Source organism: Penaeus chinensis, chromosome 39, assembly GCF_019202785.1.
Source record: "Penaeus chinensis breed Huanghai No. 1 chromosome 39, ASM1920278v2, whole genome shotgun sequence".
Taxonomy (NCBI): Eukaryota; Metazoa; Arthropoda; class Malacostraca; order Decapoda; family Penaeidae; genus Penaeus; species Penaeus chinensis.
In genome coordinates, this window is record NC_061857.1 from 23,552,582 (window position 1) to 23,570,081 (window position 17,500).

General features: G+C 34.5%; 1 protein-coding gene across 5 annotated transcripts in view; it reads left to right on the plus strand.

The window, feature by feature from the left end:
* Positions 1-17,500, plus strand: part of LOC125046785 (rho-related BTB domain-containing protein 1-like) — a 108,355-nt gene that overhangs the window by 80,092 nt on the left and 10,763 nt on the right. For 3 of the 5 annotated variants that reach the window (XM_047644724.1, XM_047644723.1, XM_047644725.1), the window contains exons 2-15: positions 3,425-3,631; positions 4,804-4,907; positions 5,306-5,503; positions 5,975-6,182; positions 6,440-6,603; positions 6,858-6,954; positions 7,093-7,217; positions 7,338-7,455; positions 7,730-8,035; positions 8,217-8,387; positions 9,348-9,587; positions 9,927-10,075; positions 10,803-10,961; positions 11,521-15,862. In XM_047644724.1, coding sequence (XP_047500680.1) covers positions 3,452-3,631; positions 4,804-4,907; positions 5,306-5,503; positions 5,975-6,182; positions 6,440-6,603; positions 6,858-6,954; positions 7,093-7,217; positions 7,338-7,455; positions 7,730-8,035; positions 8,217-8,387; positions 9,348-9,587; positions 9,927-10,075; positions 10,803-10,961; positions 11,521-11,593 — 2,292 coding nt within the window. In that variant the 5' untranslated portion in view covers positions 3,425-3,451 and the 3' untranslated portion in view covers positions 11,594-15,862. Of the gene's footprint in view, positions 1-3,424; positions 3,632-4,803; positions 4,908-5,305; positions 5,504-5,974; positions 6,183-6,439; positions 6,604-6,857; positions 6,955-7,092; positions 7,218-7,337; positions 7,456-7,729; positions 8,036-8,216; positions 8,388-9,347; positions 9,588-9,926; positions 10,076-10,802; positions 10,962-11,520; positions 15,863-17,500 lie in introns of those variants that run through there. The other 2 variants (XM_047644727.1, XM_047644726.1) reach the window with 2 other exon arrangements.

Sequence of the window (17,500 nt, forward strand, 5' to 3'; positions counted from 1 at the left end):
TACATACATATATATTTGTGTGTGTGTGTGTGTGTGTGTGTGTGTGTAAATATATGTGCCATATTAAATGTGCGTGTGTATGCACAAAAATACAAACACAGAAATGCCTTCCAAAGATGAAATGAAAGAACCACAAATAGAAAGGTACTTAAAATCGTAACGTTTCAAGCAACATGATACTATTCATCAGGTGATTAATTCGAAGCCAGTGTTGATTAATTCGAAGCCAGTGTTTCATTACAGAGAAACAGACGCACGGACAAGGAGAGAGAGAGAGAGAGAGAGAGAGAGAGAGAGAGAGAGAGAGAGAGAGAGAGAGAGAGAGAGAGAGAGAGAGAGAGAGAGAGAGGAGAGGGAGGGAGGAATCGTCTCCATTGTGGCAAATTAATGAATGAGAATGAATATCTTCAATAATACAAGAGATATAATCGAAACCGGTTAAATATATGCCTTGCACTGTGAAAATGTTTATTTTCATTCATACTTTTTCTACAAGAGGGAGAGAGGAGAGAGAGAGAGAGAGAGAGAGAGAGAGAGAGAGAGAGAGAGAGAGAGAGAGAGAGAGAGAGAGAGAGAGAGAGAGAAAGAGAGAAAGAGAGAAAGAGAGAAAGAGAGAAAGAGAGAGAGAGAGAAGAGAGAGAGAAAGAGAGAAAGAGAGAGATTAAGAGAGATAATGAATGAATGGAGATACATACTCTTTTCTTTCCTCTTTATTATGGAAATGAGATAACTTTTAAAGTAAAAACATATGTGTATGATAATAGTGGTGATAGTGATAGTGATAATGCTATTATTATTATTATTAATAGTATTATTATTATTATCAATATTATTATTTTATCATTATTATTATTTTAGCACTATTATTATCATTATCATTATTATTATTATTATTATTATTATTATTATTATTATTATTATTATGCAGATAGGGAATGAGCAAGAAAATGAAGGCTGGCAGTGATTTTGTTATTCTCTTAAATTCACCAGATGCCATGTTCATAATTTATGTTATCTTGGTTTAATCATTGTTATCGTTGTTGTTTTTATTATGTTTTATCATCATCATCATTATTATTATCATGGTTTTGTTGTTTTATGATAATAAGAATTACTATCATAATCTTTATGATAATTACTTAGATTATTATTGTTACGATTATTTCAGCTATTTTTATTATCATCACGTTCGTATTGTTGTTAGTGTGGTTGTTATCGGTTGCTGTAATTATGGTTTATTTTCTGTTACTGTTATTATCAGTATTGGTATTGTTAAAGCACCGTCGTTATCATTATAAAGATTATTATGCTCTGTTGCTTCCGGAATTGCGTGTGTTACAGTTAGATTTTGATATATTGATATAAAATTCGTTGTGCGTTTAGTCATTATAACTGTTATTATTTCCTTGGCGATTTTAGCATAGTGTTTTTAATAGTTATTTCCTGTTGTTCTTACTCATGTGCTTGTGATTAGGTCTTGCTTACTTGTTTCGGTTATTAGTACTAATAATATTGTTTTTGTTGCTGTTGGAAGTTTTTAATTTTTTATCTATATTATTATTGTTTGTAGTTTATATTCTTACGGATTAGTAGTAGTAGTAGTAGTAGTAGTAGTAGTAGTAGTAGTAGTAGTAGTAGAGTAACAGATGTACTAGTAGTAATGGTGTTATTCCTGTTATTGTTATTATTACGATGATAATGGTTAATAGTTAAAATATCTGCTAGACAGTTTACGACGATGATGATATCATTATTATTATTGTTTTTTATTATTTATTTTTGCTATTAACATCTACCACTGTTCTTACATCGATTATTATCAACAGCATAAAACATCATTCCTAATAACAATGACCACAAGCCATCACTTCCGTCACATTACTTTGACACGCGGTCAGTCCCGACGCCCCATGACAGGCCCTCCGTTGTGGCTCGGGATAACCGCTTGACTGACGTTGAGATCTCCGTACGTGACGTTTCATGCCCAGATATCGAGGTCGTTTTCGTTTTATGCCGTCGTTTTATGCCGTTTTTTCTGTTTTTTTGTTTTGTTTTCTTTTCTTTTCTTGTTATTTCTTCTTCTTCTTCGTCTAAGTGTTAGTTTGAGATTTCGTTTTGTGTGATTGTGGTGATGCATTTATTTTTTTTATTTTTTCTTTTTTCTTTTTTTTTTTTTGTATATTTTTCTAGGGTTTAAAATAAGTTATTATTATTGTCGCTATCATTATTAGTGATGATGTTACAGCCACAATTGTTAATAAACTATTGTCTCTGCTGATGTTACTATTAATAGCACTATTGCTGTACTTCTACCATCCTACCATAACTGCTAGTGCAACTAGTGCTAATGTTACTTGCATCATCTTAATATTGCAATCGTAATGAAAAATGATTGGATGAGGTAAATACAAGAGCAACATATATTACAGCCATGAGGCCAGATGTTACTATTTCGGCTTTTGTTTTAATTCTAAGAAACATCACTATTTCTGTTATTTATCACTAATAGCTTTACTGTTATTGCTATTTTTATAACGATTACTGTTACTGTTTGTGTATTAAAATATTGCCTGTGTTATTACAACCACATGTGCTACTCACAGTTATTTTGAACTATTTATACTCCTAAAATTGTAAGCAGTACTAGGCCTCTTGTTAGTGTTTTTATTATTTCTCTATGACCAGTTACAGTGATTAATATTTTGACATATGTGATTGCTGTTAACTACTTTTGTGATTACGTCTGCAACACTGACTAGGTCTACTACTTCCTGATTACCATTGTTGTTGATAATACCATCACTTTGTTTACCTTTGTGTCTTAATTACTATCATTGCAACTGTAATTATAACCCTGTTATAATCACTACCATTACTGGACAGCATTTACAAAAGAATTATAGTAATCATGGTAATAGTAATGACATAAGTGATAGCATTTGTAATTGAAGTAACTACTAAAGGTACCACTACTAGTACTAGTACTACTACTGTGACAGTACTGCTATTGCCACAAACGTTCTGTTACTGTTATAGCTGACACAGCCGTTACTATTAATGATCCCAATTGCAATTTACTGCTTGATAACAGTTACTTACTCAAGCTGCTACTACTACCAATGTTACTTTCTACGTTTTCCCTCAATGCCTATGGAGATTATTATTAATAGTGTTATTTTTCTTCGGTACTATGTATTCATTTTACCATCATCGAAAAACGGCAACATAGAAGTAGTTATAGCCTGTTCTGCCACCATAATTACCATGAAGCCTTGTTTTAATTCTCACCATGTATTAAGATATATATTCATGCCATCCTTATCACTAGTATCACAAATCCCAATATAATTCATCAACACATGAATAAATGGCACCCACGTCTAAAACTCGATAATAACGTCTTCCGTTTCTCTCCCCCTTTTAGGCATGCCTGTGATAATGGGTGTGGACCATGGATAATGAACAGCCGCATCAGGAACTGGTGAAATGTGTGGTTGTGGGAGACACAGCGGTGGGCAAGACCCGCCTTATCTGCGCTCGGGCCTACAACAAGCAGTTCTCTCTCTCACAGCTGCTCAACACACATGTGCCCACTGTCTTTGCCATCGACCAGTACAGGATATACAAGGAGGTAACGATCGCTTTTGATCCAGCAGCGCATGTCTGTTTACCCTTTCCCTTCGTCTTGTGTGGGTGTTAGCTTGTCACTTATGGTGGGCTTTATGACTTTTCCAGGTATTTGAGGGGAGGTGAATAAATTAATGATAATGGTTGCTTGCATTTACTTATTTTAAAAAATCACAATTTTGATATATGATTAGTAATTAACAGTGTTTATATAACACATTTGTATTCTCTTGGGGGCATAACAGATGCAATGTACACTAATGACCTTTGTACATTATCAGTTTTATCAGAGGCATGTCTGAAAACGTTACTTTTTAATTATTATTTTATTGCCTTCATAGCTTAAGCAAGGAAAAATAAATGAAAACTTTGAGATTATTGTGTGTTACAAAAAATGCTTAGCAGTTGAATGATATAAGTTTTTTTCTCTCTCTCTTTTCAATCATTTAGAAAAAGAGTATGATTGTCTCAAAATGCATTAATTATTATTATGTGGATGATAGAAAATTTGTGTTCTCTTTTTCTCGGTCTCTCAATCCATCTATCTATCTTTTTATCGTTCATACTCTGTCTTTGTTTTTATTATTAAATGCAGTACAGAATTCATGGGTCTGACATTCATACATATGTTGGTCTTATCCTTTCTCTCCTGTGAATGTGGGATTTCTGGCTTCTCTCTCTCTCTCTCTTTCTTTCTTTCTTTCTTTCTTTCTTTCTTTCTTTCTTTCTTTCTCTTTCTCTTTCTCTTTCTCTTTCTCTTTCTCTTTCTCTTTCTCTCTCTCTCTCTCTCTCTCTCTCTCTCTCTCTCTCTCTCTCTCTCTCTCTCTCTCTCTCTCTCTCTCTCTCTCTCTCTCTGTCTCTTTCTCTTTCTCTCTCTCTCTCTCTCTCTCTCTCTCTCTCTCTCTCTCTCTCTCTCTCTCTCTCTCTCTCTCTCTCTCTCTCTCTCTCTCTCTCTCTCTTTGCATGACCTATCATTGTATATTATTTTATAATACTCTCTGCTCATTATCTTTAACATGTCAGGGCAACTGATAATGTTAGAATAATTTTAAAAGCTGATTTTGTTTTAAACTTTTTTTTCTTTTTTTTTTTTTGATAATCAGAATTTTTGAAACGTTTCCTCTTTGCAAGCCTAAAGCGCACACATAGGTGGACATAACCACTCTTGGATTTCAGGTTTTGGAACGGTCTTGTGTGGTAGTTGACGGTGTGAATGTCTCCCTACGATTATGGGACACCTTTGGGGACCATGACAAAGACCGACGTTTTGCCTACGGCAGGTTAGTGCTGCTTTGTCTTGGGGTTATGGTCATGTGAAGCTTTGAATAATGCTGTTTTATGAATTGGATTTTTTTGTCGTTATTATTATTATTATTATTATTATTATTATTATTATTATTTTTGTCATTGCTATTATTGATATTGTTATTATTGTGTTATTAGTATTATTGCTGTTATATTCATCATCATTCATGCCATAAGATTATTGATCTAGATATTATCCTATGATGAATAAGGTAACATTTACTATCATAGTTTTTAAAAGGAATTTACGAATTTAGTGAAGAGGTGGATTATTGCTAATGTTCCTCTTTCATGCATTCCCATGAACCCAAATATCCACTTTTCCATATACATGTATGATTACTGTACTTAGACCCACCCTAACACTCTCTAGGTCAGATGTGGTGCTGCTATGTTTCTCCGTGGCAAACCCAGTGTCTCTGCGAAACTGCCGGGTCATGTGGTACCCAGAGATCCGGCGTTTCTGCCCCAACACTCCAATCCTCCTTGTGGGCTGCAAGAATGACCTTAGATATATTTGTAAAGATGAGCAGTACTTGAGCTATTGTCGAGACAGGTCACCTCTCGTTAGGTGCGTTGTCGGTGGTGCTTGGTTGTTTTTGAATATATTTATTGATATTTGATATAAGTATATGTATATATGTATGTATGTATATATATATATATATATATATATATATATATATAAAATATATAATATATATAACTACATACACTCACATATACATATATGTATATGTATATATATGTATATGTATATGTATATGTATATGTATATATATATGTGTGTGTGTGTGTGTGTGTGTGTATATATATATATATATATATATATATATATATATATATATATATATATGCATGTATGTGTGTGTGTGTGTATATATATATATATATATATATATATATATATATATATATATATATATATATATATATATATATATATATGAGTGTGTGTGTGTGTGTGTATTTATTTATATGTATATAATTCATATGTGCTTGAATTAGCATATATTAATAACTATCTCTTTCATCCCAATAGACCAGTCCGAGAGTGTGACCTGGTCATGCCATGTGAGGGAAGAGCAGTTGCCCGTGAGATTGGTGTAGAATACTATGAGACATCGGTGCTTACTTACTTTGGGGTAAATGAGATATTTGACAATGTGATTCGAGCCGCCCTCATATCCCGGAGACAACAGCGCTTCTGGATGACCAACCTCAAGCGCGTCCAGCGACCTACGTTACAGGTATGGGGATTTTTGGGTGTTTGATGCGTGACAGAATGTGACGAGGTTATGAATAATAGTCTTTTTCTGGTCTTATATTAGTTTTAGAAAACTGGCTAAAGTTAAGGGAGAAAAAAAAAAATAATTCTAAGTGTTAGGCAAATACATTTTCTTAATCCTGTTTTGACTATTACTTTATGGTAATATTACAATGCCTCATTAATCCAGATGACTTTTACTGCAGTTTGACAACAGATTCGTTTCTCCTTTCTCGCCAGGTGCCTTTCTGCCCGCCCAAGCCCAAGGTTCAGGATCCTTCTACTGTTGGGAGCACATTGCGTGAGGATTTCCACTGTCTTCTCACAAGCGCTGCCTTCACAGACCTGGTGCTGGTTGCTGGAGGTGGACCCACGGCTGGGGGCACCATTGTCCATGCTCATAGGTACTGGAAGCTGATAGGTGTCCTTTTCTAATGATGTATTCCTAAGTCAAGGGTTTAGGAGTGTTGCTTTTAAAGGGTATTTATGATTTGTACATGCTTTTATGAGGCATTTTTTCAAGAGTCTTTGGACTGTTAGTTTTAAGGGCAGTGATGAATTATGAATAGTCTTTTGATATGCTATTTTAACTTATCAGAACTAGATATAAACCTAAGTTAATAACCCTGTATTCTGTAATTGTGCATATATCTTCTAGGTTTTTGGTGGCCTCTGCATCAACTGCCTTCCATAAGCTGCTCATGACTGACCTCTCTGACTGTGTTACTACACGCCGCAGCTCAGATTCGAGCATGGTATGTACAAGTGTATGTGTGTAGTATGGGTACATAAACATGCATACATATTTTTGCATTTGTTATATATTTATGTGTACATGTTCATGCATTAATGAAAATGTAATGGCAAGCTTTTATATTCATATTATTTTACAGTTGAGTGGAACATTTGGTGATACCAACCTTGGGAACTTCAACTCTGATACTGAATGTCTCCTTGGTAATGATCATAGTCTGCAACGCCCAGCAAGGTTCGTATTAAAAGCTGTTTCTTCATCCAGGTATGTATTGTACTATAATTTCTTGAAAAAATATTCTCTAGAATAAAAAGGACATATGTTAGATATTACAGTATAGAGCCTTGATTTTTCACTAATTTTTATGATGGTTTTCATTTTTAGTCGCCTTCGGGAGGCTGTAAAGAGGAGATCAAGTATGCAGACTTTACCCCAAGAACAACACCCGGGTATTCACAGAGAACTTAACCATGCAGCCTTCCAAGCCATTAGTATAGAACAAGTAAGATCACATGAAAACTAAGTGGGGCATATTTATTACTGATGCAACTCGATAATGGTGTCAATTCTATGAGAAAACATATTGTGCCATATTGACAATATAAAAGTTATTTTCCACATGATAGGAAATTTTAAAATTTGTTCTCAATGTTTAACTATTTTTGGTATTTTTCAGAAGCATCTTTGGCATATTTGACATACTATTTTTGCCAGATATGTTCTACAGTATCTCTAAAAATAAAAATTTCTACTTTTGATTGTTAATTTCTTTTCAGTGGGATGACAGAGGTAGTGACAGAAATTCTTCAGATCGTAGCCCACGCCAGTCCCCAGCCTGGGTCCCAGTTCAGACAGTAGTGCAACTCAGTAAGCTAGTGAGCAATTCTGCTTTACGTATTATTGTACATTTCCTCTACACGGGCACAATCTTCTGCCGTGAATGCCATCTGCCAACAGTGGAGCTTAGCGAACTGAAGCAAGCAGCAGAGTTCTTAGAATTGCCTGAACTCCAGACATATGTTACCAACCTAATGAACAAGGAGGAGTTCCTCAATAACGACCTCTCTCAGCAGTACCTGCAGGTAAATTTGATGTCTAAATATTGCTTTAGTTGTGTTTTCAGGTATATACATATTATCATGGCAATTCAGAATAGTATAGTTCATAAAAGAATTTTCATAAGGATTACTGAAATTATTTAAATAGTTCATCTAAATATGTTTACAAAGAAGTGACTAATACTGTTGGGGGATTTTTTTCCAGATGTTGTGTGGTCGACTAAAGGAACTGTGCTTAGAAGGTGGACTCTTCTCAGATGTCCTTTTCCAGTTAGAAGATGGCACAGCCTCTGTCCACAGACCTCTGCTCATGTCGCGCTGTGACATGATGCATGCCATGTTCTCTGGAGACTTCAGAGAAAGCAATGCCAAAGTGGTATGTGTTGATCAGCCACCTTCTTGTCCTTGTTGTATGTGCTTGAACAGGTTATATGACATCAGTGTATGGATTGCAATTTTGATTTTATCAAATTGTAAAAGTGTTAGTATGGAACATTGTGTTAGATTCCATTGATTCCATTTTTTCAGTAGTATTACAATGATTATTATATAGATTAAAAGGCAATAGTATCATTATTACCCATACGTCTAAGGAAAGCATGCCTAGAAAAAGAGTTTAAAAATATATAAAAGCAAATACTCAGGTTTATGTAGTATAATAGATTTGGCATCTTTAAGTATTAGATTTCAAAAGAGCAGGTTCAAAAGAAAGCTTAGCATGAATTAAGTACATGAAGGTAGAAAGCAAGTTTGATTAAAGCATATTAGGTCACAAATATTAATATTCATGTATTAATTGATAGATTTTAAATGAATGAAAAACTTCTTCAGTCAATCATAAAAAAACATTGGTAATAATAGTATATGATTTTATGTTTAAAGATCATATCAGTCCATTTTGGGGTAAATATTTGATTTTCTGTCTTATAAAGATAGTTTGCTCTTTATCATTTCAAGTTTCAAACCAGCAAATAACTTTATTTATCTATTTATAAGGTAAATCAGTTATTTGCATTTTTATAAGGAATTAGTAAGGATTATTGTAGTAGATGTATAGTGGTTTACCCTGCAACACCAGGGTAAACCACTCTATGCCTACCTTTTTTAATGAATGAAGCTGTACTTTACTAATAATGACTTATCACTCAGTATACAGAATGGGCTCCTTGCATTTCACTATTTGCGTAGCCACAGATTATACTCAATCTAATTATGGTTTGAACTTTGCAGCTATTTTTACATGATCATTTAGAAAATGTCTTTCATGTTTGTAAATCATTTTAAAGGATTCATAGGAACATCCCTTTCAGCAACAACAATTCCATTCTTTTTGCAGATTACCTTCCCGGGTGTAAAGCTCAGAACGTTCCAGGTCCTGTTACAGTACTTGTATACTGACACTATACCCACACTCAAGACCAGAGAATGTCTTCCCATTGTGGAGCTGGGCAACCGCTTGTGTCTTCCTCGTCTCATATCATTGGTCGAAAACGAGATCATTGATCTTTTCCAGCGAGTGATACAGGCCGGCGGTGATGTCAGTGAGGATTGCATCTACCTTCTTGAGCCATTACAGGTCTGATGAGCACTCTTGTTTCTTTTCACCATTCTTTACTTTATTGTGCATTTAAAACAGTGTTATGGGCACTTACCAAGAAAATACAGTATATGTGTATTTATATATGTATATATTTTTTTATTGATATTCTTGATTAAATGATGTGATCCCTTGTTCATTAATTACTTTATAATTTATAATTGTTAATCCTCGTTTTAATTACATTCAAGTACTTTTGAGCAGTGTGCCAAAAACTCCTTCAGAATTGAATATAAATTATATTATCTGGTTACGTGAAAACATTTATAAGGGTAACATGGAGATTTTATTTTATTATTTTGTTTTTGTTAATTACAGATGCACAATGCTCATCAGCTAGTGGAGTGGTGCCTCACATGTATGGCAACAAACTACAACCACGTCTGTAACAAGCATGCAAAGCAATTGCGTTCACTCCACCCAGAAAATCAGGCATATTTGAATAGACATCGATGGCCTCCTGTCTGGTACGTACTTTGAGAATGACGGGAACAATTTTCCAATAGATCTTGTAGCAAAAGTATCTATATTTCATACTAGCATACAGATTGCAACAGAGGAACAGTTGATTATTGAATTCCATTTACATCACTTTTTTTTTCTCTCTCTCTCTGTAAAACATCCATATAACAAAGAAAGTAATAAGTGTTAACATATCCCCAAACATTTTGTTATGAAAAATAGAAATACCTGTAATGTACTTCAGTGTATTTGCTTATTATTTTAGGATTAGATTTACTCTCATAAGAAATCCCCCCCCCCACCCCATTTTCTTTTTCTTTTTCTTTCAAGAAAGGAAAATTCTGTCCCTTGTGTACTTTTATCTATTGTAAAACTGTAAGTAATAAATGTTGGTATGTCCTTTGAATAATTATGATATTCAGGATTTGGGAGTCGTTGTGAGAATCTCTGATGATTTGCCATATGAAATATAACAAAAAACATGTAATGATGGAGTTATCTTTATGATATATAATTGTTATAGTGTATGCATGTTTTTTTGGCCCAGTGCTTAGATAAAACCAGGATATAGAAAATTCCAGAATTTGGTTTTACTCATTTTGAGGCGAGTCGCCATAGAACTAGAATGGAGGACTGTCCATCATATAGTTTGAAAGAGGAAATATATATATATATCTATAACTATGTATGCCATGTTTTGATGTGAGTGCTAACTACACTTTCTTTCAACAGGTACCTCAAAGACTATGATTATTATGAGAGGTGTTTAGTTGAGCGACAGCGAGAAGAAAACCCCATCAAACCCCTGAAGAGGTCTCGGAACACTGCTGGCTGTCTCTGCTTCACATCCAAGAGCCGCAGGAATGCAGAGAAACAAAACTATCGCACAATGTAATTAATCCTTTCTTACGTTCTGTTCATCAGAGGATAGCTTATAGTATCCAGACGTCCCAGTTTGCGCATCTCATTGCTGTGATGCCATCTTTGATATTTTTTATATGGTGATAGAAAAGTATTTCATGATTTCTCTCTTTTCTTTACGTGGCAATGTTATAATTGTAAAGCTTAGACATGAAATAAAGTATCATTGATTGCATCACTATTAGCCAGTGCTTTGTTCATAGTGTTTGTCTGCCATTTTGGTGATCTGTCACTTTTTGTTTTTGTCTTTGTTTTGAAACTTATGTGTATGTGTATGTGTGTTCTTAGTCAGAGTAAAGTAATAGGTAATAGTACATTACTAGCTTGATTCTAATAGATGTACACACATGCACCACATGCAGTCAATATATATATATATATATTTTTTTTTTTTATCAATAGACCCTAATATTGCATTTTGTTATTTTAGCATTAATCTTAGTTTTTTGCCAAACTTTACATATTTTGTTATTATTTAGCCCCCCCACACAACTCAGATTCATTTTCTGAAGCCACACTAATTTTATAGAAGGGCCATGGACACCTTAAGCCTGTTGCGTGCGTCTTTGAGAAGGATCAGGAGATGGAGCCCTGCCAGCTAGTGGGACAGACAGGCAGGAGTCTGTCACAGCCTTCTACAAATTCTTTTGTTACTGCTCGGCCTTGTTTCTCATCATTATTTGTTTTTATTTTGTTTTGTTTTTGTTTTTTCATCTTACAAAATGCTTTGGACTGTGCATTTGGCCAATGCTGTGTGTATTTTTTTCTATGATTGAATTTTTGTACTCCAGTGTGTATTGGAGGCACGGCTTTTTATTATGACAATAAACTATAGTTTGTATGTTAACACAGTGATTATCAAATCATTACTAATCACATGAGTCATTTAACTTTAAGTATTAGACACAATTAATAGCCATGATAGGCATTTCTGTGTAAACCAAACCCCAAAGTACAAGTGATTCATCACCAAAGGTAAAAGATTTGTCATTTAATCATTATCATTTTTTCATAATGCATTGTTGTCTTAGTAATATTAACTGAATATGGCACATCATATATCAAGTACTGTTTTGTTTTTTACAAATACATTACTAATAACCCAAAGGGCCCAAGGACAGATTTTTTTTCCTGAATTCAGAATTAGATGGGTATTAGACATATTGTTAGGTTTTCAACACTGTAAGGAGTAACTGATGTTAATGTAAATAAGTTCATATTTGTTTGTTGTTGTGTTTTTGTATAAAAGAGACAAACATAAAATTGCCCAGGATCATTTTGTCAATTTTTGATTGGTAAAGCCATTTGTCTCAAAAATAGTATAATGAATGAATTGTCAACTATACCTCTGATTATCAGTGACTATTAATCTATAGCTCTATTAGTATTTTGGATGCTAATAAAAATCCCAGAATAAAAGAGGATTAAAGTTTAGAATTATTAGAGAGTATTATATTTGTTAAAGATGAAAACAGAACTAAGTGAAATGATATAGGAATGTACATATTACTGTAAACAATTTAAATGCTATTAGAAATGTCAAAACTCAAATTTAGCAACTTTTGAAGTTGTTACCCTCTTTTTAACAAATTTTGCAATGAGTGATATTCATTATTATCATCTTACATTTAGGGAATTAAAATCCTTTGACTTTAAGGGGAATGTTTTTAACTCATGCCAACTGAAAGAAACAAAAGAGAAGGAAAAACCTTATGGTTCTTAATTAGTGTGGTATTCAAGGAGTAATATATATCACACTGAGTAAGTTTCCCTTGTTTTCCACACCCACAGCAAAATGTGATAATGCCTGGACCATTTTCTTTTTCTTTTTTAGGATTAGAATAGATAAAGCTGTTCTTGTTTATCTCATATATCCAAGCCTTTTTAAGTCATGACTTTTACTTCCATTCATGTTAATTCAGACAGTAGTTGTAATTTGTACTTCGTCCCACATGTTGTCAAGTACACATCTAGCACAGTGCTCATCATAGGAAAATAATTGATGTATAATTCCACACTCCATAATCCATGTCTGATTTAAGAAGGTTTGGTAAATATAAAAGCTTTACAGCAAGCTTTTTATGTTATTATTATTGTTATTGTCATCATTATTATTATTAATTTCACCATCAGATGTAAAGCTTTGTGAAAAAAAAAACTTATTCTTAAAAGGAGTTTAAGTGATAAAGCTTTCTCATGTTTTTATAATGTAATAACAGGACATGTTGGTGTATTGTTAGTACAGAGTGCATGTAAGAAAGTGTTGTGTGCATAGCTATAGTTTGGGAGTGAATACATGGGAATTATCCATGGGTATAACACAGCCCATCAATTGTAATCAGCCATATCATTTGCAGGTACTTTGAAATGGACGGTTGATTAGGTTCTTGCACATGTTGAAATGAAGGCATCTTAGATACAAGGAATTGCAAGTGAAGTTCACAAAAGCATTTAGAACTTGAAATAGCATCTAGTCTGAAAGCCATTCATTGCTCACTCAACGACCAAGCTTTTTTGTAGTGAACGGTAGATTGATAGTAATGACATGATGATTATAAAAAAAATAAGATGGGTTTGATTTGTAGAAGTGGATGCAGCTTTTTTCTTATAGATATTGTGTTAAGATATTACCAAAAACTACAAGAACTATTTATCATTTTACATAAACCATCTATATTCATTCAGAAATATGGTTCAACTTCCACTTTGGTTACAAAACTATGGGTTGTTTTTCCAAAAATAGCCTTGGCATTGTAGGTAACTAATAATCATTCATAAAATGAAGAGTTCAAAAGTACAAAATTAGGGATTAATCCTGAAACATGATTTTGCTATTTCCCAAAATATTTCGAATGGGAATTTCTCCAATATTGAATTTCTTTTGATATACAGTATATTTGAATTTGTATCTTCCCCTTCCAAAATATGAAAGCTATATTTATACACAGTCAGATGGAATATGGTTTAAAACAAGCAAAAGGTATATCTGCATAATTTTTTAAAGGATTTTGGCAGACTTTTTTACTTTTATTATAGAATCTCTGAGGGATCCTTTATCAGGTTGTCCTCGTCTTCCCTCACCTTATTTTCCAGCTGACTGTGAGGCCGGTGAAAAGGCCACACTGAAAACTGAAAACATGTGGAATACTGACTGAAATATTTGTGAGCAAAGAATGATATAGTCTTCATTTTGTACACAGTTGGAATGCGAAAGATAATTCTGCTGTTTTCACCTCACTGACATATTTGAAACACTTTTCTATTTTGATTTTCGAACTGAAAGGTGTTTTTACCGGTTAAAAAAAAAAAGAGGAAAAAGGCATTAAAGGGTGCTCCGTATGCTTATTGCTCATTCCACCCATTCCCAGTAGTCATCAGTAGTTGGAAATTAGAACAAGTGTTCACTCTCGCTGGACCCTTCAGGTGGAAAGTAACTATGTGTCATTTTATGTAATGGGGCAAAGCTGCAGCCACAGAGACGTTTTGTAGTCATGTCTATGATGCCTTTGGGAACTAGGGTGATGTTTTTATTGATTTATTGTATGAACTAGTGGGATGGGGGGAGAAACTTTTTTTTTTTTTTTCGGGTTGAATTTTAAAATATTGAAACGAAAATTTTATGCAAAATTCTGAGATTCACATGAGGGGCATTAGAGTAAGAAAATCATGTTCATTTGCTGTGTTTTTCTCAGGGTATAAAACCAATTCATCCATACAAGTGATAAAAAGAAGAACAGTGAAGATTTTTTTTTTTTTTCTTTTTTTCTTTTTCACCCAAGACCTGTCTGTTTCTGCAGTCGCACCATAATCTCTGTTTGCACACATTTATCGTAGAGTGATCAGCTTAGGTTTAAGTATCATGTTAGGCTTGGTAATGCACAAATTCATCTCATTTCTTGTCACCTGATACATGGACTGAGATGAGAGTGTTGGCAAGTTTGATTATATGGAGAAATAAATATATTTTGTTTTATATGTGTATTGTTCTTCTGTTTTTTTATTATTATTAAATCAGTGCTGTTGCTAGGAATGTCATTATTTTGTTTGTTTCCTAAAACGCATTTTTAGTTTCATTATTTTTTACTTTCTTTTTTTCTCCTTTGGTCCCATGTCTATGAATAAAGAAGTTTTTTATTTGTTCTTAGCTGTGTTATGTATAATTTTAGCACATTAAGCAAATGCATAAATATCATCATGTTAGACTGTACCTAGTGAGCAGGTTCAGTGCAATACAGTAAAGAAATGAGGAAATCCTAGAGCTTTGGGCAGATTGAGTTCGCTGCTTTGGAAGCGTGGTGGCTCCATTGGCCCAAGATTTTATTAGAATAGATTATTGATGTCAATAGTGCAATTGGTTTTGCATGTCCTTGTTTTTTTTTTTCCACAAATGACAGAAGAAAGATTTTTGTAAATGAATGTGGACACTATGTCTGTATCGTAATAGGAACACATGATAAAAATATTGAATTGCACTGAGTTCCTGGTACAAGATGGGAATAAAGTTCAGGGTGCTCTGCTATGCATATTTGTATGCATGCATTCAAATACTTAAATACCTACCTAAAGTACATCCATATATACTTATATGTATATGTGTATGAAGTTTTGAAAGATGTAAAATCATATTCAAGTAATATTCCTTCAGCCATTTTTAGAAAGACACCCACATGAACTTTAAAAAATCTTGTCACCAAAGCTTGCTTGAGTTGCTCATTTTTTCATGCACGCCTTCTCTACAGCATTTTTTAAAGATACAATCATGGAACTAGGCAGTGTAGATATAATGATTAGATACTGTATTTTAAGGGTTAGATATTTGCTATTTTATATATGGCTTTTTTGAAAATTTCAATAAATGTGAATGACCTGTACAAGTTTTTACCTTGTTGGACCCTTTGTTGCTATTTTACAATTTGTCTTTTAACGTTTTTGAAAGTGATGGTTTCCACATAATGTTCGTGCTCCATGGAGTCAATGGCTGGCTTTAAATGCTAAGATAATATTTTATTTGCTAATGCAATGTCAAGAAGTTTATATATACTTTTTTTTTTCTTCTTTTCTTTTTTTTTTTCTTCTTTTTTCTTGTTGCTTCCTTTATTTAAGATGAAACAAGATAGATAATATTTTTGAACCATAAGTAGAGGATAAATTAAAAACGAATTTATACTACATGAACTTTAAAGTTGAAGCCATGATCGGAAAGAAAAACCATAAGGCTAAAGTAAACATTGCAAATGGGCATTGTGCTGAGTGAAATATTGAGACTCCGTAGTATGCCTTATTCTGTATTTGTAGAACTTCGCTGGCTAGAAAATAGGTATTCTGAACTGTGCTATGTGGCATAGGCGTACTGGTATTTAGCATTTCTTGCTAGAGCATTATTTTGAGTAGTAATATCTTATTCTTATTTATAATTTGCTTTCTCTCTTTCTTTCTTTCTTTCTTTCTCCTCTCTCTCTCTCTCTCTCTCTCTCTCTCTCTCTCTCTCTCTCTCTCTCTCTCTCTCTCTCTCTCTCTCTCTCTCTCTCTCTCTCTCTCTCTCTCTCTCTCTCTCTCTCTCTCTCTCTCTCTCTCTCTCTCTCTCTCTCTCTCTCTCTCTCTCTCTCTCTCTCTCTCTCTCTCTCTCCTCTCTCTCTCTCTCTCTCTCCTCTCTCTCTCTCTCTCTCTCTCTCTCTCTCTCTCTCTCTCTCTCTCTCTCTCTCTCTCTCTCTCTCTCTCTCTCTCTCTCTCTCTCTCTCTCTCTCTCTCTCTCTCTCTCTCTCTCTCTCTCTCTCTCTCTCTCTCTCTCTCTCTCTCTCTCTCTCTCTCTCTCTCTCTCTCTCTCTCTCTCTCTCTCTCTCTCTCTCTCTCTCTCTCTCTCTCTCTCTCTCTCTCTCTCTCTCTCTCTCTCTCTCTCTCTCTCTCTCTCTCTCTCTCTCTCTCTCTCTCTCTCTCTCTCTCTCTCTCTCTCTCTCTCTCTCTCTCTCTCTCTCTCTCTCTCTCTCTCTCTCTCTCTCTCTCTCTCTCTCTCTCTCTCTCTCTCTCTCTCTCTCTCTCTCTCTCTCTCTCTCTCTCTCTCTCTCTCTCTCTCTCTCTCTCTCTCTCTCTCTCTCTCTCTCTCTCTCTCTCTCTCTCTCTCTCTCTCTGTCTCTGTCTCTGTCTCTGTCTCTGTCTCTGTCTCTGTCTCTGTCTCTGTCTCTGTCTCTGTCTCTGTCTCTGTCTCTGTCTCTGTCTCTGTCTCTGTCTCTGTCTCTGTCTCTGTCTCTGTCTCTGTCTCTGTCTCTGTCTCTGTCTCTGTCTCTGTCTCTGTCTCTGTCTCTGTCTCTGTCTCTGTCTCTGTCTCTGTCTCTGTCTCTGTCTCTGTCTCTGTCTCTGTCTCTGTCTCTGTCTCTGTCTCTGTCTCTGTCTCTGTCTCTGTCTCTGTCTCTGTCTCTGTCTCTGTCTCTGTCTCTGTCTCTGTCTCTGTCTCTGTCTCTGTCTCTGTCTCTGTCTCTGTCTCTGTCTCTTTCTCTTTCTCTGTCTCTGTCTCT